General features: G+C 39.6%; 1 protein-coding gene across 1 annotated transcript; it reads right to left on the reverse strand.

Moving 5' to 3' along the window:
• Positions 1-4,968: 4,968 nt before the first annotated feature.
• On the reverse strand, positions 4,969-12,686 carry LOC138870451 (secreted RxLR effector protein 161-like). The gene is made up of 2 exons (XM_070148255.1): positions 12,408-12,686; positions 4,969-5,418 (listed from the first exon to the last, which is right to left on the reverse strand). The coding sequence occupies exons 1-2, from the start codon at positions 12,684-12,686 to the stop codon at positions 4,969-4,971; spliced, it is 729 nt and encodes a 242-aa protein (XP_070004356.1).
• Positions 12,687-23,036: the final 10,350 nt, after the last annotated feature.

Consider the following 23,036-nt stretch of genomic DNA (forward strand, 5'->3'; position numbering starts at 1 on the left):
TCCGGAGTTTTTTATTTGGTCAGTATGATTAGGACATGTATTGATTGGTATGGCGGGGCTCTGCCCCGACCTTTATGATATTTATGTGCTCTTAGAGGCTTGTAGACAAATGTCATGTATATAAAAGATTATATGGCCTTGTCGGCCTATGTTCAGTGTACGAGTGATTATTTTGGCCTTATAGGCCTGTACATTATATGTATATGTCAGTATATCAGGCTAGGTCATTTTATGTCGAGTGTTCTATCATATTTTATTCTTGTTACCTCATACGGCCCTTCTGGCCCATTTACCTATGTTGATATAATGAGAAAGATACGTTATGTTGGTACTCGGTTGAGTAAGAGGCACAGGTGCCCATCGCGGCCCATCGGGTTGGGTCGTGACAAGTTACTTGGTCACCAAGATTGGTTACTTGTCCATCAAGACTAGTTACTTGGTCACCAAGCAACTCTATTATAAATAGGAGACTTCTCTACTCATTTGTATATCATAATGAAGAAAAGTTTATTAATTATCTCCTTCTAAATTCCTCTTGTGTTACTTTATTTTATATTATTTCATAACACGTTATCATCACGAGACTCTACCATCTCAAGAAACTCTTTGAGAAAACTAAGGTATAATTTTTTCTCCTATTTTAATTATGATTGAAATTATGAAAAGAAAGTTCGTTGCCCTTGAAATTTTGGGCAATAACTATATGTCATGGGTGTTGGATGTTGTAAACCATTTAGAAGCTATGGGTCTTGGAGACGCCATTAAAGATAAAATAAAGCATCTACCCATGACTGTGCTAAGGCCTTGATTTTCTTGCACTATCACCTTGATGAAGGGTTGAAAATAGAATATTTTACAGTCAAAGATCTACTTGTTTTGTGAAATGGCTTAAAGAAAAGATATGACAACTTAAAGTTGGTCACACTTCCATAAGGCACGATATGATTGGGCTCATATGAGATTCCAAGACTTTAAGTCTATTTCTAAATATAATTTTGCGATGTTTAGAATTACTTCAAAATTGAAACTCTGTGGAGACAATATCACTGACTATGATATGCTTGAAAAAACGTTCACAACGTTTCATGCCTCCAATATGGTCCTGCAACAGCAGTACAGAGAGAAAGATTTCAAGAAGTACTTTGAGTTGATTTTTCTTTTCCTTGTGGTTGAACGAAATAATGACTTGCTCGTGATAAATCACGATAATCGATCCACTGGGTCTACACCTTTTCCTGAAGTGGATGAGGTGTATTCCCATTATGCTAAGCATGGAAAAAGTCGTGGCCTTGTTCGTGGTCGTGCCGTAGCCAAGGAAGAAATTTTCCAGGTGTTAATCATCCCCAAAATAAATAACCACCAAAAGTGAAAAGGGAAAAATGAGAAGCCAAAGGCAATGGGTTCTGAAATTGAATGCTATCTTTGTAGTGGAAAAGGGCATTGGACAAATATTTGTCGTACACCAAAACATTTGGTTGAGCTTTATCAAGCATCTCTAAAGAATAAAGGCCCAGAATCCAATTTTGTCTCTGACAATGAATTTTACATCACCCACTTGGATGTGACAGACTTCTTTGAGTACCTAATGGAAAAATAGACCACTTGATCGGTAATGGATCGGTGGTTAAAGATGATTGAGTAGTTTAGTTTTTATTTTTGTCTATTTATAGTAGTTCATGAATAAAAATCATATAATCATAGTTGTTTATATGAGTAGTAGTTATTAACATCAATTAGTATCATAATCAAAGTTGCTCAAAGTTGCATTAAAAAGTCATTATTGAATCATTAATTTAACTTTATTTCTTTTCCCCTTTTCTCTGAAAATACTAATGTTTATTCTTATATTTATTTTGTATGTCAAATCATAGGAAGCAAATATGGATACCTCACAAAGCAAACTTGAATCAAAGTTCAATTGTAGAATATTTGTTTAATTGATTCATATACGACACATACAATATTCAAATAAAAGAAATATTTCTCTCATTTAAGTATGCGTAAGGCAGATGTTACTACAATTTTTGGTTGTAGTAATCTAATTGAAGGATCCGGAAGAGCTACTATAACTCTGCCTAGTGGAACAATACTTATCATAGATAATGCAATATTCTCCTCCAAATCCAAGAGGAACTTGTTGGGTTTTAAAGATATCCACCGAAATAGATATCATATTGAGAAAATAGATGAGAATAATCTTGAATATCTCATTATTACCAAGAATGTCTCTGGCCAGAAAAGGGTTATTAAGAATTTCCCATCTTTATCTTGTGGCTACATTGGACAAGGATTAGTGTAATTGAGGCACATTCTATTGTAAACCAAAAGGTTACTGATCCCAATATTTTTGTAATTTGGCATGATCGATTAGGACATCCTGGATCAATTATGATGAAACGAATTATAGAGAACTCAAATGGGCATCCATTAAAGAATTTAAAGATTCTTTTAAATAATGGATTTTCATGCACTTTTTGTTATCAAGACAAGTTAATTATTAGACCATCACCAACAAAGGTTGGGATTGAGTCCCCTGCATTTTTGGAACTGGACCTATTCATCCACCTAATGGGCCATTTATAATTTATGGTCTTAATAGATGCATCTTCCAGATGGTCCCATGTGTGCCTATTGTCATATCGCAACCTGACATTTGCAAAATTAATGACACAAATAATTCGATTACGAGCACAATTCCTCAATAATCCAATTAAGTCTATTAGACTTGATAATGTTGCGAAGTTTTCATCCCTAATACTTAATGATTATTTCTTATCAATTGGGATAAAAGTGGAACATCATGTAGCTCATGTTCACACTCAAAATGGCCTTGCAGAGTACTTGATTAAACATCTGCAATTGATAGCAAGACCGTTACTCATGAAAACGAGGTTACACACTTCTGTTTGGGGTCATGCTATTTTGCATACAACAATGCTAGTTCGTCTCAGACCGAAAAAATATCATAAATATTCCATGGTGCAATTCATTTTGGGTTATAAACCTAATATATCCCATTTAAGAATTTTTAGGTGTGTAGTATATGTGGCTATAGCACAGCCATATCGCACCAAGATGGGTCCCCTAAGAAGGTTAGGAATATATGTTGGGTTTGAATCGCCCTCCATTATTCGCTACTTAAAACATTAACGGGAGATTTGTTCACTACTCGATTTGCAGATTGTCGATTCGATGAGACATTTTCCCTAAAATTAGGGGGAAAATGGTGAAACCAAATGAGAAATTTTGTGGAAAAATCCATCATTATCTCCTCTTGATCCACGTGCCTCTATTTATAAAAAGAGGTGCAAAAGATTATCCATTTGCATAAAATAGCAAATCAAATGCCAGATGCATTTACAAATCTAAAAAGGATAACGAAATCACATATCCCCACAGGGAATATTCCAATCCATATTGATGTCCCTATGGACAATCTTCTAGTGTCATAGCTAATGAGTCAAAAGCACGCCTAAAGCATGACAGACCATTGGGTTCTAAGGATCGAAATCCTAGAAGAAGAAAAATAAATTATCAAGGTGACACTATGAATGAGTCTCATAAAGAAACCCGTGATTTAACCAATCCTGAGATTCATGAGGAAATCAATGAGCCTGAGACTCAAGAAAATAAGGAACTATCAATAAACCCAATCGATATTGAGACAAATTTGAATCAATTGGATATAGTGGTGGATTATGTCTTTGCATATAATGTTGCGTCTAGCATTATGCAAGATAGTGAGGATCTTGAACCTCAATCTGTTGGATAATATCGACAAAGACGTGATTGGCCAAAATGTCAAGAAGCAATCCAATCTGAGTTGGATTCACTTGCGGAACGTAAAGTTTTTAGGCCTTTTGTTCAAACACATAAAGGTGTTAAGCCTGTTGACTATAAATAGGTCTTTGTACGTAAGAGAAATGAGAAAAATAAGGTACAAAGATATAAGGCACTCCTTGTTGCACAAGAATTTTCACAAAGACCTGGTGTCGATTATGAAGAGACATATTCACCCGTTATGGATGCAATAACATTTCGTTATCTCATTAGTTTTATTGTCCAAGAAAAGATTAACATGAATTTAATGGATGTGGTTACCACCTACCTTTATAGCTCACTTTATAATCAGATATGTTGGGAAGCATGTCGGACTAAATGAAGGATATAATAATTTCAAGAGAAAAATAATAAAAACTCTCAAACCAAGACAAGACATGATTTATGTAGTTCGATAATTTTTAGCTACTCCACGGCCACACAAAGAATAGCTCTTTATTGATGTTGAGAGAGAAAGAATAATATTTGTGAGGGATGATTTTACAAAAGAGAATGGGGTTACTTATTTATAGGTAGAACGTCTGTTGAAAGAAATTTTTTAGGGAATATGGATATGAAGAAAACGACACTGCAAATTGAGCGTCGAATTCTTCTTTCACATTTGCAGTCATTTTCACTCTCATTATTCCTTTAATTCATTGTCTGTTTCATATGTCTTTTTCTTCTCTCTTTTATGTCTGATTTCTTCTTATTTCATTGACTTTTCTTTTGTTTCTTTCTTTTACCAAGAAAAGGGTTTGTTCCCATCAATCTCCCCTCAAACCCATGATACATCAAGAAAGAAAATTTTAATAAAATATTTGCTATTCTATGATGGCGCCTTCACATTATCAATCTTGAAGGCTAACTGAGGTAGTGTACAACCTAAATTTGTCAACACCGACAACTTTGGTCAACATATCTGACGGGTTCTTCGATCCTGGTATCTTCTGCAGGGAAAGAGTTCCTTCACTTATCAACTCTCGAATATGATGATACCTTAGCTAGATGTGCTTTGATCTTGCATGAAATACTAAATTCTTGGTAAGATGAATTGCACTTTGACTATTGCTAAAGAGCTCACAATTGTCCTGCTCTTTACCTAGCTCTTTAAGAAAGTACTTGAGCCAGATCATCTTTTTTTCTAGCTTATGAGATTGCCATATACTCTACTTCTATGGTAGATAGAGCAACACTTTTATGAAGTCTGAACGTCCAGCTAACAGCAGTACCACCCAAGGTGAACACGTAGCCTGTGGTACTTTTTTGACTATCCAGATCGCGGCCTAAATTTGCATCAGCAAAACCTTGTAAGATAATATTGCTCTTTTTAAAACAAAGTGTCGTACCTGTGGTGCTCTTGAGATATAACAATATCCATTTTACACTTTCCCAATGCTCCTTTCCTAGATCTGACATGTATCTACTGATAACTCTAACTGCATGGGCTATGTCAGGTCTAGTACAAACCATAACATACATCAAACTTCCTACTGTCGAAGCATATGGAACTTTGGGCATGTACTTCCTTTCTTCATTTGTCTTAGGTGATTGGTCCCTCGATAGATTAAGATGGCTTTCGAGTAGAGTGCTTCTGGTCTTTGCATACCCACATATCAATGTGTATAATAAGTCATGAATGACGTGATACTATATAGTGTCACATCTTCTTTTTTACCTACACCCCCGAAAAAGGGTATAAGGGAGTTTTTCCAATTAAAGTGACAATCGAAACGGGATTGTTTATATTAAGAAATTCAGAGTCGCCACTTGGGAGATTTATGGTGTCCTAAGTCACCGGTTAAATCCCGAATCAAGGAGAAGATTGACTCTGTTTTACAGTCCGCGAACCAGAAATCGGGTAAGGAATTCTGTTAACCCGGGAGAAGGTATTAGGCATTACCGAGTTCCGTGGTTCTAGCACGATCGCTCAACTGCTATAATTGGCATAATTATCTGATTTTAAGATGTTTTGAACCTATGTGCATTTTAACCTTAAAACCACTTTTATTCATTTTAATGAAGATTTAACGTCGTCTAAAACATGTCTTTGGATTGTACCACATGAAATGCACCCGCAATCCGAAACACATTTTATTTAACATTGTTGAGATTTGGATTTGGGTCACATGAAATGCACACTTGAGTTTAGGAAGGTAATGTTATTAAAATAACGCGCCTAAAATAATTACGCGTTTTTAACTTTGCGAGGGCCATGAAAATTTGCTAAATGGCGCGCCTCGAATTCTAAGGATTAAACAAGATTAATTAAATGAGGGCCATGCATTTTGAGATTTTGTTGGACGCGGCACACCGCAATTTTTTTTTAAAGGGAATTCAAACTAAATTTCGGAGGGCCATAAACTATTTTTGTTATTTAACATGGCTCACCTCCACTAATTAAATAAGGAATTTTGAAGGATTCTAATAATTATTTTAACCAAAAGGTTCTACCCGGCTAATTTACTAAAGCACATCGTATTAATGAATCAAATACTAAAAAGGGAAACTACTTCGAACATGCAACTGAACAAACCCCTTTGAAAAGTGCCTTTCAGCTTTGGGCTCAAGGTAAGCCCAATTCATAACTTGGATTTATGGGATTGAGTTGCCTGACTCAAACTTTGGATTTAAAAATATTCAGCACACATTAAAAGGAATCTAGATCTCCTACAGCTCTTTTTATATCACGCACTTCGAATCCAATCCGCTCTCACGATGATCCAATAATCAATGGATGAGTTGTTGGGCCCTAAAGACCAGCCCAGCTAAACAAATTATCTTTGCAAATGATTTCAAGCTTCAAAGCTCGATGGGCCCAAAACCTGGAAGGACAAGGCTAAGGACCCGGACTCGACATCGAGTCCTTACTACAACAGACGACCTTTTGCATTTAATCATAATCAACAGCCCTTTCTAATACTAACATTAATCAATCCGAAATAACAATTAAATTCATGCATCATCTTCACTATTCTAATTTGGTAACTAACGAACGTTTTGTGTAATCTAAAATTACCAACGCATTGTGGAATACAGAATCAACTACTCTTCTAACAATAATAAAAAAATTGAAGAATTAAAACAAATAGGAATCATTAGCCGTTAAATACCATTCCATTTACATTTTGACATGAGTCTCATTACTCATAGCATAGCTTTATTCTAAACATGCTAAAATAAGAGAGTGAATCAATGAGTCAAATGGGAAAGTGAACAAAAGAGACATATAATGAAACAAAAATCTTTATTTTCTACCTCAAAACATCACATGAGTCAATGAAACAACAACAACAGTAAACAACAGGAGCAGTAACTCAGCAGGAATCAACTCGAACCAACAATAAAATAGTATTTTCCAAACAATAAACCCAAACCAGCTTTTACAATATCTAAAATTCAACTCATTTTTAGCCCAGAATCAGCTTTCAAAACCAGATTAAACTATCCTCAAACCCATGTGAATCAGAGATGCTTCAGAAATTTGAAACCTCAGGAATTATAGAAAGTAATTTAATGGAACAGTAGTTTTCTATCCAAAATCTTAGCCGTTTTTTATTTTTAGACTTTTATGCTCTATTTTTTTCTTTTTTAAAAAGTCCCCCTTAAATGCCAAGTAGATATGCCTTTATAGGCAAGGCATTAGGGCAGCCCTTAGGAACTAGTTTTGCATTTTGCCCCTTTTTTAGTTTTTATATTAGCTCAAATACCCCTAAGTAGTTTTTAGAATTTCAAAAAAATCCCCAATCCCGCTTCCAAGAAGCTTCCCAAGCAGTTACAAAAATGATTCCTTACCTACACTTCCCAAATTAACCCCTGCAACCCCTGAAATTACCCCTGAACCCAAACGGGTCATGGGTCAATTTTGACCCAACTGTTTCAATTCTAAATATGGGCTAACCCCTTTCCTTTGGACCCAAGTCCATTTCAATAATTCAAATAGAGAAGTCTAGAGGGCAGACAAACGGACTAGTATTGAAATCAGATGGACTTTTGTACTAATGCTCCCATTACAACCCAAAATTTAGAAATAAGGAAATTAAGCAACAACTAAACTAATGAATCCAACCAACCTAAAAGGGAAAACATCAATTAACTTCAAAACTGAACTAAGAAAAACCATGCAAAGATGATTTTTGAGAAAACGGAATGAAAGAAAAAAAATAAAATAAAAGAAGATAACAATACAAACAATGGAAAAGAAAAAGCCGGGAATACCTACCAAATTGAACGGACAACCGACTTGGACCGATCTTTGAGGACTCTTCAAATTTTGGCCGAAATAGACCCTAATTGGGTGTTCTCGACTGAAAACATGCGATTAAGGTCAAATTCGACCTTAAATTCCCAACCCTCTTGCCGATTTAATTTTCTGGGGTTTTAGGGTTCACTCTCGATCTAATATTCGAGGAGTTCTGGGGGAATTTGAAGACAACAGAGTGGGGATTTGAGATGAGGGGAGTGAGGTGGTTCTAGGTTGTAATTTTGGGGCCGATTGGTGGTCGGTCGCCGCCGTAGGCGATTTCCGGCGGGTGGTTGACGGTGGCGATTTAGAGAGACGAAGGGGTCTCTGGGAGTGCAAGGTGAGAGATGAAATTGGGGGGGGGGTAGGCGTTTGGACATATAAATATTAAAAGGACCCTTACTTTCGGACCGCCCGATTAAATAAAATCAACGGTCCAGATCGAGGGGCCTTCAAACGGGGTCGTTTGGTCGATGAAGGGACTAGACCAGGTATGGAGTGGGTTTTGGGTAGGGTCTGGGCGGGTATTTGGGAATTTTAATTGGGCTGGGGGAAAATGAATTGATTTTGGCCCAAAACAGAATTTTCCTCTTCTATTTCCTTTTCCTTTTCAATTCTTTTTTTTTCTCTTTAATTTCTTTGTAAATTAAAATTAAAAAAAATAAACCTAAATATATTCCTAATCTAAATTTTCTAATCAAATTAATTATTACAAACAATACTTACTACTATTAATTAAAACAAAATTAAAGGAAAACTACCAAAATATAAGAATTAAAAAGCAAAAATAAACTATTTTTGTGATTTTTCCAATTCTTATAAAACAACTAATTTACTACTTAATTCGAAAAAGCAAAGTTAAATCCTAAATGCAAATGCAACATATTTTTTATTTTTTATTAATTAAATAAAATAACATGCACAGACAAATGCAGAAAATACCACAAAAATCCACAAAATTGCAAACAATGAGAAAAATTATTTTGTTTTGAATTTGTGGGAGTAATTCGTATAGGGCAAAAATCACGTGCTCACAGCTGCCCCTCTTTGCTCGGAAACACGAAGAGTTTTCGTGCAAAGATAAAGTAAGCATATACAAGCGATTTTTGCCCGTTTGAATACTCCGTGAGAAGCATTTTTGAAAGGTTTGACCGCACCCTGCCTCCGAGGTTGCCTACATATCCTTGGCTATAAAGGAATCAGGTCAGTGTAGTTCGGGAAGTTTCGGTAGCTGGACTACCATGAAGCTGTGATTCCACTGTTGTTGTTGCTGCTTACTGAACTCCTTATTACACCATGACAAAATAAAAAGAAGCTAGACTAAACTATGATCTATGAATTACAAAAGCCCTATCTATATCTTCAAACTTGATCTTGTGATTCTTGTTGCCTTATTGACTTATATTCTCCCGGTGAAGTCCCTTTGTTGCTGACTTGAATTGTAATTTGAGATGCTTTCCCTTTTCTTCAGGTGGATGCCCGATTGCCAAAACTTGAAATGTATTCCCGTGCTCTCCAGGTGGGCGCCTGATTGTTGAACTTGAACTGTATTCCCGTGCTCTCCAGGTGGGCTCCTGATTACTGAACTTGAATTGTATTCTCGTGCTCTCCATGTGGGAGCCTGACTGTCGAACTTGAACTGTATTCCTATGCTCTCCAGGTGGGCGCCTGATTTCTGAACTTGAATTGTATTCCCGTGCTCTCCAGGTGGGCTCCTGATTGCTGAACTTGAACTGTATTCTCGTGCTCTCCAGGTGGGCGCCTGATTGCTGAACTTGAATTGTATTCCCGTGCTCTCTAGGTGGGCGCCTGATTTCTGAACTTGAATTGTATCTCCCTATTCTCCAAGTGGGTACCTGATTTCAACAAAAATAAACAAAACAAAAAAAATTTCTACCCAAGTTTGGTAGCTGGGCACATATGTGAATGTTAAATTGAATCATATTACCAAATATTACTAAGAATTTGAAAGCTAGATCCCGTTATCCAGGAGGGTCCTGACAGCTCCTAGTTAAACGATAGTTTTAAATCTAAATTATATCTCCTAAAGGTATTACTTTCTCTACATCTTGTTATCTAAGCCGATCTTAAAACTACACCCCATTATCCAGGAGGGTCCTGACAACTCTTAATTAAACAACAATTTTAAATCTAAATTATATCTTCTGAAGGTATTACTTCCGCTACATCTTGTTATCTAAGAAAGTATTAAAGCTACATCCCATTATCGAGGAAGGTCCTAAAAATCAAAAGTCAAGTTTTATCTTAAGAGTGACTAGTTTACGGCTAAATTATATTACCCTACACCAGAACTTACGCTAAATTTTGTTATCTAATGGAAATCTTAAAGCTAAGTTCCATTATTCAGGAGGGTCCTGACAATTTCGAATTGAGTCCTATCCTAAGAATGAAAACTTCAAAGACAACTTATATTTCTTTGGGGTAAGACTTATGCTAGATCTTGTACTCATGCATGTTTAAATTTTAAATTGGATCCCATTTTCTAGGAGGGTCCTGAAAATCAAAATCAAACCTATCTGGTGCTTGTTTTTCCCCTACGGAGGGTTTCCCCGAACAATCGAAACCTTCTGCCCCTGTTTCAATCAAAGAAAAATCTTGTCAGTTTTAAATATGGTGGTTAGTTGATGACATTCTTGATGAAGGTTTTCCTGTTGTCGTGTTTTGTTTTGACTAGCTCCTCCGAACTGGCCAAGAACCGCTTGACTTCCTGACTGACTTTCAACCCATAAGACCTTGGATGAACCCGAGTGTTCTATACCCAAACTGTTGTTTTATATCTCTGACCCCTTTATCTAAACCGTTGCATCTCCCATGAAGTTACTAAATCATTTCACCGATGGAACTTATACTGACACTTTATGTCCCACTTTGCATCATACTATCCTTGTTATGCTTTGCCACACTGTGCTTTGTGCAATCTTGGAATTTGGTAGTGAGCTTTGAAATTCTTTCTTATTTGCTTAAACAAGATTGACATTGAAACATCTTAGAGAAATAAAACCCAAAAGAAATGAAATGCAATGACTTTGAGAATTAAGGATAAGAAGAATCCAACACTGGATGACTGCTAAAACGGAAAAAGAAAAGAGACTTATCTGAGTGGAACAGCTGGTACCAATGATCATGACATGCACTTCGGATTAATCGGCCCAATATGTCCAACCAATCAACTTTCAGTTGCCATACTTTGTTGCCCCGGAGTTTCTATAACCTGACTTCTTCGCCAAAACCTTGACCTTGTTCGGCCTGCGGTGCCCTGAAGGGTTTTTACCAACAAGCCTCTCTCATTCATCTCTCAACTCACTTTCGCCTTACGGTGCCCGTGAGAGTTTTCACCAATAAGACTCTCTCATTTTTGATTTCTCTCAGCTCCGTCGCCTTATGGTTCCCATGAGGGTTTTCACCAATAAGACTCTCTCATTTTCATTATTTTTCCTGCTTGGACCAGAGTGTTGCCCCTAATATGAATAACCTCCACTTGCTTGACTTGAAATTTCTCGAAGACTGATCGGAAGGTCTTTCTTTGGACCGTAATGTGAGCTTTTGGATAGAGTTAGAAAGAAAGGGTATCAAAGGCTCAAAATAATTCAAATGAGTTCAAAATTACAACTTTTTGAATCAGATTTCTTGCAACAACCACAACTTCTGCCCCAATTTCTTTGCTTGGGGACTTTTGGGATTTTATTTTGATGGGACCGAACCGTGAGGATGCCTACATATCCTTAAAAGGAATCAGGTCGAACGTAGTTCATGTCATAGAAATTATTTTGCTGTTGTGATTTTCTCTTATCTCTTTCTTTTCGTTCTCTCTTTTTCTTTCTTTTTCTTTTTGTTGTTTTGTTGGTCTTTTTTTTTCTTTTTCTCTTTTCCTTTTCTTCTTTTTTTTTTCTTTTTTTTTCTTTTACTTATCTTTCACGCTTGTATTTCTGATCTCTGCTATTGATTCCGAAAGAGGGATATGAAAGAAAATAAATAGGGCTCAAAGGGGGTAACAAAGGATAAAGTATTTAGATAGCAGAACAAAATGCCTTCATCATTCCAATCTTTAAAATATGCCAAGTACAAACAAATACAATTTAACCAAAGAAAATTATACATAGTATCTCTTGACCGCATCGGAATTGATGGCCATCTCTACACACTTGCCTTCTATATCTGTTAAATACAAAGCACCATTTGACAACACTCTAGTTACGATGAACGGCCCCTGCCAATTTGGGGCGAACTTGCCTTTGGCTTCAGCCTGATGTGGAAGGATACGTCTCAACACTTGCTGACCCACTTCAAACTTCCGCGGACGCACCTTTTTATTATATGCTCTTGCCATTCTCTGTTGATACAACTGGCCATGACACACTGCTGCCAATCTTTTCTCATCGATCAGGCTCAATTGTTCCAGACGGGTTTTGACCCACTCATCATCATCGATTTTAGCCTCCGCGAGAATTCGAGGGGATGGGATTTCCACTTCTGCAGGTATCACTGCTTCGGTGCCATACACCAGCAAATAAGGAGTCGACCCTACTAAAGTACGAATAGTAGTGCGATAACCCAGCAATGCAAAAGGCAGCTTTTCATGCAACTGTGTAGAACCCTCCACCATTTTCCGAAGTATCTTCTTTATATTCTTGTTGGCCGCTCAAATGCTCCGTTTGCCTTAGGGCGGTAAGGGGTGGAATTGCGATGTGTAATCTTGAACTGCTGACATACCTCTTTCATCAAATGACTATTGAGATTAGCCCTATTGTCTGTAATGATCACCTTTGGTATCCCAAACCGACAAATGATATTTGAGTGCACAAAATCAATCACCGCTTTCTTGGTTACAGACTTGAACGTTTTAGCCTCCACCCACTTGGTAAAATAGTCGATGACCACTAGAATTAACCTGTGCCCATTGGACGGTGCTGGCTTGATTGGTCCAATGACATCCATGCCCCACGCAACAAAAGGCCATGGTTCAGACATTGTGTGCAATTCAGATGGTGGAGAATGAATCAAATCTCCGTGCACTTGGCACTGATGACACTTGCGCACAAAATTGATACAATCTCACTCCATAGTAAACCAATAATAACCTGCTCGGAGAATCTTCTGTGCCAGCACATACCCACTCATATGCGGTCCACAGACTCCAGAATGTACTTCAATCATGATAGTTGTGGCCTGTCTAGCATCTATGCATCTCAACAATCCAAGATCCGGAGTCCTTTTGTACAAAACCCCTCCGCTGAAGAAAAATCCGCTTGCCAAACGCCGAATTGTTCTCTTTTGATCACCTGTGGCTTGTACCGGATATACCCCCATCCTGATATATTCCTTGATATCGTGAAACCAAGGCTCACCATCAAGTTCTTTTTCTACCACATTGCAGTAAGTATGCTGATCGTGGACCTGAATATGCAACGGGTCAACATAGGCCTTATCTGGATGGTGTAACATTGACGTCAAGGTAGCTAAAGCGTCAACAACCTCATTATGAATCCTTGGAATATGCCTGAACTCTACTGCCCGAAACCGTTAACAAAGATTATGTAAACATTACCGGTACGGTATAAGTTTTAAATCCCTTATTTCCCATTCCCCTTGGATTTGGTGCACCAGAAGGTCTGAGTCTCCCAAGACCAAGACTTCCTGGACACCCATGTCCGCAGCCAACCTCAAACCCAAAATGCATGCCTCGTACTCAGCCATGTTGTTAGTGCAATGTAAACGAAGTTGAGCCGTAACAGGGTAGTGATGCCTTGTTTCAGAAATAAGTACAGCCCCTATCTCGACGCCTTTCATGTTGGCAGCTCCATCAAAGAAGAGTTTCCAACCTGGCTGTCCAACTAGTCCCAACTCATCAATGTGCATTACCTCTTCATCAAGGAAGTAAGTCTTCAACTGCTCCTATTCTTCATCCACCAGATTCTCGGCCAAATAGTCGGCAAATACTTGGGCTTTCATCGCAGTCTGGGTCACATAGACGATGTCAAATTTTGTGAGCAAGATCTGCCACTTTGCGAGCCTCCCTGTTGGCATAGGCTTCTGAAAGATATACTTTAACGGATCCAAACGAGAGATGAGGTAAGTAGTGTAAGATGACAAATAGTGCTTCAACTTTTGTGCTACCCAAATTAGGGCGCAACATGTCCTCTCAAGGTGAGTGTACTTAACCTCATAAGATGTGAACTTCTTGCTGAGATAATAAATGGTCTGCTCCTTCCTGCCGATGATATCATGCTGACCCAACACACAACCAAATGAATTGTCCAAGACCGTCAAATACAGAATCAAAGGTCTCCCCGGTTCTGGTGGCACCAACACATGTAGGTTTGACAAGTACCCCTTTATCTTATCAAATGCTTCTTGACACTCATCTGTCCATTTGACCGCAACATCCTTCTTCAACAATTTGAAGATAGGCTCACAAGTTGTCGTAAGCTGAGCAATGAACCTACTGATGTAATTCAACCTCCCTAATAAACTCATCACCTCAGTTTTATTCCTTGGGGTGTCAATTCTTGGATAGCTTTGATTTTTGATGGGTCCAATTCAATACCTCGATGGTTGAGTATAAATCCCAACAATTTTTCAGATGGCACACCAAATGCGCATTTTGCAGGATTGAGCTTAAGATTGTACTTACGAAGCCTTTGGAAGAATTTTCTCAAATCTTTGACATGATCAGACTGTTTTCTAGACTTTATGATTACATCATCCACGTAAACCTCGATCTCCTTGTGTATCATGTCGTGGAATATGGTTGTAATTGCCCTCAAGTAAGTTGCCCCAGCATTTTTCAAACCGAAAGGCATGACCCTGTAGCAATATGTTCCCCATGGTGTGATGAATGCCGTCTTCTACGCATCTTTCTCATCCATTAAGATTTGATGATAGCCCGCATAACAGTCCACAAAAGACCCAAGCTCATGTTTGGCGCAATTGTCAATCAGAATATGGATATTTGGCAGTGGGAAGTTGTCATTGGGACTTGCCTTGTTGAGATCACAATAATCAACACACACCTGGTCTTGCCATCCTTCTTTGGCACATGTACTACATTGGCTAACCAAATGGGATACCGAGTGACCTGAATGACTTTTGCATCGAACTGCTTGGTAACCTCTTCTTTGATCTTCACACTTATATCAGTTTTAAATTTCCTCAGCTTCTGCTTGACAGGAGGGAATGCCGGGTCAATGGGCAATTTGTGAACCACCAAGTTAGTGCTTAAACCCAGCATATCGTCATATGACCATGCAAAAATATCTTTGTATTCAAACAACGCTTTAATTATCTTCTCCCTGAGTTGAGGTTCAAGATGGACACTTATCTTAGTTTCTCTGATATTATCTGGGTCCCCTAAATTGATTGCTTCTGTATCACTCAGGTTAGGCTTGAGTTTTTCTTCAAAATGGCTTAATTCTTTACTAATCTCTTCAAAGTCCTCATCCTCATCATACTCCGATTCATCATCACACTCTATTTCTTGAATTACTATTTCAGAATTAGATTGGTTTTTAAGACTGAGCCAGAGAATTTCATGCATGTCATGCCATTGAAACCGGCATAAAAAGAACTGTACAAGGAAGAAAAGAAAAACAAAATAAAACTATCACGAAAGAAGAAAAATGGAAATTTCATTTCATTGAAATTAACGATAACAAGGTTTATACATCCAAATGGACGAAACATAGAATCTGAATTACAACCTGGAATAATCCAGATAAACTGAAAGAAAATCAAAGTAAACTACCAAAACTCCTTCCTGTGGGGAGAGGAGTAGCTTCCCAATTGTTAATCTTTGCACTGGGCCCAACAAATTGCACATCCGCCTTGCTAGAACCCTCTCCAGCTTCCACCATGTTCACATCGGCGAATAACCTCTCGAACCTTTCAATGAACTTTTTATCAGGACCACCCACAGAACTGGGAACTGTTTTTACTGGGCGTTTCTTGGTGCCAGGCCTGACAAATGATCTGGAGAGCCATGGGATGGGCTTTGGGAGGACCTAGGCTCTCTGTTTCAACTTTCTAGCTCTTTTTATATCCGCAACTATGGGCTTGAACCCCAAACCAAATGTATCCAAGTTTTTGGGGAGAGACACCAGCTGTACGATACCTTGCAGAGATGCACCCAAACCCTTGCCTAGTACAAAACCAATTTTTAATATTTCAATGGCTACTATGACTGATGCAGCAGCTACCCTCGGAATTGGGACGCACTTCCCTTCTAGAATTTTCTCTACCGACACCGTGTCAAAAACTTGGTAGACCCAAGGACCCTTATTGTCTTCAACCTCAATGAACGGAACAATGGCATCACCGGGAGCACACAAATTATCCTCGCCGTGCACAACAGTTTCCTGTCTATCCTATTTAAACTTTACCATCTGATGCAGTGTAGACATGACTGCTTTAGCAGCATGAATCCAGGGTCGACCCAATAGCAGATTATAAGAAACAGCCACATCAAGCACCTGGAATTCCATGGTAAATTCAACTGGTCCGATTGTCAGCTCGAGCACTATGTCACCGACTGAATCTTTCCCTCCACCGTCGAATCCCCGAACGCAGATACTGTTCTTGTGAATTCTTTCATCATCCACTTTCAACTTGTTCAGAGTGGAGAGAGGGCAAATATTCGCACTAGAACCATTGTCGATCAATACTCGAGTAACCATGGAATCTTCACACTTCACCGTAAGATAGAGGGCTCTATTGTGCTCAGTGCCCTCCACGGGAAACTCATCATCAGAAAAAGTGACTTTGTTTACCTCAAATATCTTGTTAGCTATCTTTTCCAAGTGGTTTGCAAAGATTTTGCCAGGAACGTGGGACTCATTCAGGATTTTCATCAAAGCCCGACGGTGCTCGTCTGAATGGATCAATAATGACAATAGTGAAATCTGAGCATGTGTCCTCCTCAACTTCTCCACAATGGAATAGTCCTGCATTTTCATCTTTCTCAAGAATTCCTCTTCTTCTTCCTCGGTCACAGCTTTCTTCACTAGCACCGGGTTATCTTTGGAGATCTTAGCTTTTCTCAACTCTTCGGGGGCAAAGCATCTTCCCGATCGCATCAAACCATGGGTCTCGCAAACTTCTTCTTTAACCTCTTTCCCCTTGTAAGTCACTGTCACTCGTTCATAATTCCACGGGACCGCCTTGCTGTTGACTATCGGTAATTGAGTTACCGACTTGATAATGACAGGATCTGTGTGGGCACCCTCCACAATTACAACAGGCTTGTTCGCCACTCCTGGCACAACTACTTTTGCTCTTTCTTGTTTTACTGCCACATCACTTGGGGTCCCCTTCTTGACTACTGCAGATGGTTCACTATTTGCCCCGCTCAACCTGATCACTAATTTCTCACTTGTTGGATTTTCAACCGGCCTGACTTCACTGGATCGAATTATCATGACGGTCTGTGAAGGCTTCTTAGGCTCCCCTCCCCTATGCACTATCTCGATAATATTTGTCTCATGATGGGCCGACAATGGATTCTGGTTGATATTAGGCACCTCCGGAGCTTGGACCTCAATCCGATTAGTATCAATGAGCTCTTGAATAACTGTTTTTAATTGCCAGCATTTCTCTGTGTCGTGACCCGGAGCACCGGAACAAAATTCGCAACTCACATAGTGATCAAGATTCCTCGGGGGAAGATTTGGCAGTTTTGGCTCGATCGGACTCAGCATACCCAATTATCGCAACTTGTGGAATAAACTGGTATAGGATTCTCCCAATGGAATGAAGGTTTTCTTCTTCTACAACCTCTCATTCTTAAATGCTTGGTTGGGCTGGAAACCTAATCCGGGAGGTTTCGGTAGGCTCTTGGGGGTGGATAGGCATTTTGTGGAGCTGAGTATGTATTTTGTGGGACTGGCGCACGCCATTATGCGTGGGCTAGAGGTTGGTTGTATGCTTGGGCATGGTGGACAGAAAAATGGGGGTCTGGTAGTGGGTAGTAGTGTTTGGTGGGCCATACGGGGTATGGGGTAGGTTTGGTGGTGGGGTCGAGGCTGGTTATAGTAGTGTGATGGGCCCATAGGTCTGAACTAAGCTCCTGAATCAATCGTTGCTACATCCTCTTTCTTCTTCTTTCTAATTACTCCCCCAGTTCCGCTTTGAATGGCTTGGGTGGTTGCCTTAATAGCCAAATAACTCATGAGTTTGTTTGTCTTGAGCCCTTCTTCTACCATACCGCCCATCTTTACCACTTCATTGAAGGACTTACCTATAGCTGATACCAGATGGCCGTAATAAGTAGGTTCTAAGGCCTGTAGAAAATAATCCACCATTTCGCTTTCTTTCATTAGAGGGTCAACCCTTGCTGCATGTTCTCTCCACTTAAAACCATACTCTCTGAAACTCTCATTGTGCGTTTTCTCAAGTTTCGTCAAAGACAGACGATCCGGAATAATCTCGAGATTGTACTGGAAGTGACAAGCAAATGCCTGGGCTAGATCATCCCATGTGTACCATCTTCAGTGATCCTACCGAGTATACCATTCCAGTGCTGAACCACTCAGACTCTGACTGAAATACACCATTAGCAGCTCGTCTTTCTCTCCAGCTCCCCTCATTTTGCTACAAAACCCTCTCAAATGTGCCACTGGATCACCGTGCCCATCATACAAATCAAACATGGGAATCTTAAACCCTACCGGTAATTGCACATCTGGAAACAGACATAGGTCTTTGTAGGCCACACTTACTTGACCTCCTAACCCCCGCATGTCTCTGATTGATTATTCCAGGCTTTTAACTTTCCTGAACATCTCCTTTTGTTTGGGATTTTTAGATGATTTTTCGGTTTCCACAGGGAGATCAAAATGAGGAGAGTAAGAATAGGGTTCTGGAGCCTTGAAAGTGGGCTCCGGGGGGTAATAATGGTTATCATGGGCTTGGAACAAAGGCTCGCTAGAGGATCTGTGGAGTGTAGAGGGTGGGGGTGCCACGAAGACAGGAGTGGCTGGTGGAGGAGGGTATGGAACTGGTTTGGGTGGCGGAGCTGGTAGTGTTTGGGAAATGGTACTCTGATAATGCTAGTAAATGGGAAAGCTCGGGGACGAATCGGTAGCAGGAAGTTCCTGAGACTGAGCCAATGGAGGGATGAAGGCAAGGTTGGCGGGGTAGCTCGTGGTGGTTGCCCTTTTTCCCATGCCTGGTACATTTCATCCATCTGTTGTTTCAGCTTATACATCTCTTCTTTCATCAAATTAACATCCAACTCTTCCACCTCTCTCGACGGATCGATGACACTCGCATCAAGTTCTTGGTTGGCCATGATCAATTTGTTTTTGAAACGGGTGTTGTATGGGTGAGTTGCCAGAATGCCACACAAACTAACCACCTGCATGTCACTTGACGACAACAACAAACTGGTTAGCGATCAGGGTTTAACAGATAGGCAACCGCACATTTAGGAAATGAATGCACCTAAGCAGTTAACCGTTTCTATCATGCATTTGATCGGTTGCTTGCGTCATCCCGATTTTTTCTTATTTCCATTTGCAACGTCTCTCTTTTTTTTCATGCCTTTCTCTGCTTGATTTCTCTTTGTTTTTTATTCTCATTGTTTCCTCCCCATGGTTTCTTATTTTTCTCTCTTTTCTTTTCTTGTTTTTTTTCTTTGTCTTTCCTCTCTTTTCTCTTCTTTTCTATTTTTTTTCTCTTTCTTTTGGTTATGGTCGAATCTTATGGAGACTGCCTACGTATCATGACCCCGCATGAATTAGATCGAGCGTAGTTCTTGAAGATAAGTGCAGAAAATAAATAACAAAACATTTTTGGGATTTCAAAATTTTTTCCATAAAATAAAATAGTTTTGATTACAACCACTCATTCTACCAAATTATAAAATTAACAGACTCGAAAAGGGAAATTAATAGACTCTAACTCAAAACAAGACCAACAGACTCTGACAGAAAGGTGAAAACAACAGACTCGAAAACCAACTAACAGACTCCAATAAAAATCATGAATACATTAATGCCTCAAATGCTCCTGGGGCCCGCGGGACATCATTCAGTCTCGCCACGGGCCTATATGCAAGATCCCTTTGGAGCCTCTCCAAATCACTCATTATCTGTCGGACAAACGTCATCACTGCCGCAAAGAAAGTGGTGCGAGTCATATCCTCACTTGCTTGGCATTTCACAACAATGTAGTCGTCAATGGCTCTGACCCACTCTTAGATTCTACCCTTTTCCTGAAGCAGACACCCGACCTGTTGATTCCGGGCTTCAAACACCTGAGTGTCACAGAGATGTTGATTTTGCAACTGTTGCATTTCTTCCTCCATCTGAGCCATCAAATCATAACAGTGTTCCCTATCAACTTTAAAGTCCATGGCCTACTTGGCTGCCTTATTCTCATGGGTAGTCATTTTTCTCTTCAGGCTGGTGATTGTCCCTTCATACTTTCTTTTCATTTGTTGCACAAACTGTGCCTGCTCTTCCGCATTTTCTGCCAATTAAGCTCGGACTTTCGCCAGACTGGCCTCAGACTTTTCTAGGTCATCCTGACACTCAAGGGCTTTCTTTTTCAGACTGCTTATGAGCCTTTCATCCGCTCGGCTTATTTCCGGGTTTCTAGCAGCTATTTTCAACTTCTGGATTTGAGCTTTGAGGGCTTCATTTTCCTGAGTTAACTTCTTCTTCTTGCCTTCATCTGCGGCGGCTTGCAACCAATTCTCAAACTGAAGGTCCATGACTTGATTTTCCAGCCTGCTTATGGTGGTTCGGTACTCATTTTCTTTGGTCAACCAGTCCCATTGTACATGTGCTCCGTCGGTAAATTGTTGGACATGGGGTTTCTTTGCGGACCTTTCGGGCTCATGATGAACTTGGGATCTTTTACCATACCAAGCAGTGGAACTAGGCTCCACCTCGCCTCTGGATAGATCTCGTACTTGAGTTCTAGGCTCTAAGAATCTACACTGATGCCAAATTCGATGCACTTTTTCTTCTGGAAAAACGGCTTTTGGTTCCAACTCAATAACCTGTCGACTCAAATCCTCATCGTGTGGGATGGTCTGATATCGGCCTAACTGACGTAGAACTCGGTGCAGAGCATAAGGCTGGATACTTCGAAGACCCATCAATAGCAGAAAACATACCTCAGCTGACAGATAAATTACTTCAATGACCGAGAGCCACCCGAGTATCCATTCGATCTTATTTACAGTCAAAGATTTCAAATGAGCATGCCATGCTTCCGTACCATTCGGGAACTCATAACACTCTACCTGCTTTTCATGTTTTTCAATGCACTCGAGGCCAGTCATACCACAATTCAAGTATCTAGGACGGTGTTCCTCCATCCATAATTGTAACAGCATATTGCACCCTTCAAAGAACTTTCCCCCTTCTCGACAAAGGGTCAGAGCTTGGTAAATTTTTGCCAAAATCATCAGCACTATGGTCCCATTTGCATTTTTCATCATAAAGTCGGCTATCCCCACGAGTCCCAACTCTATGTTCCCGTCTTTTCTGGGGCAAATCAAAGTACCCAGGAACGCTATTATAAAAGCTAATCCTCTCCGAGCTTCCCACTTGTCTTGGTTTCCCGCGTGAGTAAGACCGGTATCTGGCATCTCAAAGCCACGGGAATTCCTGTAACGTCAGTACAAAAAGTAGAAGGTACAGAATTCTTTGGCAAAATTTCCGTCTCGGATGTCCCGACTGATGCTTAACAAGTCCAAAAATATGTAAGGGGTTACTGTTCTCGGTGCTACCGGGTATTGATTTCTAAGATTCCCCTTGAAACCGGCGTAGCCTGCTATCTCTTCCAGTGTAGGAGTTAACTCGAACTCAGTAAAGTGAAATACATTATGCACTGGGTCCCAAAATGGTATCAAGGCCTCAATTATGTCCTTTCTCGGCTTAACATTCAAGAGCCCGACAAGACTACCCAACGCTTTTGTCACAACTTTTCTGCTATTGTCCCCCAAATCATGCCACCACATATGTAGCTCCAACGGGATCTCTTCACGGACTGAGAAAGGTTCATTTTGATTTGTGCTCATCCTGCACATTTATTAAGGTGATTTTAGTTAAAAGAAAACTATGACTCATACGTATTGATTTCTAAGATTCCCTTTGAAACTGGCGTATCCTGCTATCTCTTCCAGTGTAGGAGTTAACTCGAAATCAGCAAAGTGGAATACATTATGCACTAGGTCCCAAAATGGTATCAAGGCCTCAATTATGTCCTTTCTCGGCTTAACCTTCAAGATCCCGACAAGACTACCCAACGCTTTTGTCACAACTTTTCTGCTATTGTCCCCCAAATCATGCCACCACATATGCAGCTCCAACGGGATCTCTTCACAGACTGAGAAAGGTTCATTTTGATTTGTGCTCATCCTGCACATTTTGACTCAAGAAAAATGACCATTTTTTCAAAATTTTCAAAAAAATATCCGGCTTTGCCAATACGGCCTTTTAGCACTCCGAAAATGAAGATTTTAAGGTTGTGTTTGCTAAACGGCAAAAACCTTGAAAAATGACCAAAGGTGGCTATTCTTGCAAAAACGGCCTTCCGGCGCCCTTTTGGGGACATTCGGCTATTTTAGACAAGAATGACATCACCTTACTTATTTGCAATAAAATTAAAATGTTTGTTCTTTGTGGGCTATTTTTGCAAAAAGGAAGTTGGACCCGATGGGGGTTGCCTACGTATCTCACACCCTCTGAGAATCAAATTGGCGTAGTTCGGGCAAATGAAACAAAACCAACTGTTTTTGAAAACCAGACTTTCTCTTTTTTTCATCTTTCTCAAAAATTCAGCAGAGTTTCAGTACCATTTGGACATTGATCTCTTAAAATAGGTAATTAGCTCTCTTAACTCTCACACTGCTATTTTCTTTTCCCAACTTTCTCCTATTATTCAGAAGCCAGTCAGCATGCAAATCCGAAGCAAATAAATGCACAAGTAGAAAGTAAGATGCATCAGG

The sequence above is a fragment of the Nicotiana sylvestris genome, chromosome 6 (assembly GCF_000393655.2).
Source record: "Nicotiana sylvestris chromosome 6, ASM39365v2, whole genome shotgun sequence".
In the NCBI taxonomy this organism is placed as follows: domain Eukaryota; kingdom Viridiplantae; phylum Streptophyta; class Magnoliopsida; order Solanales; family Solanaceae; genus Nicotiana; species Nicotiana sylvestris.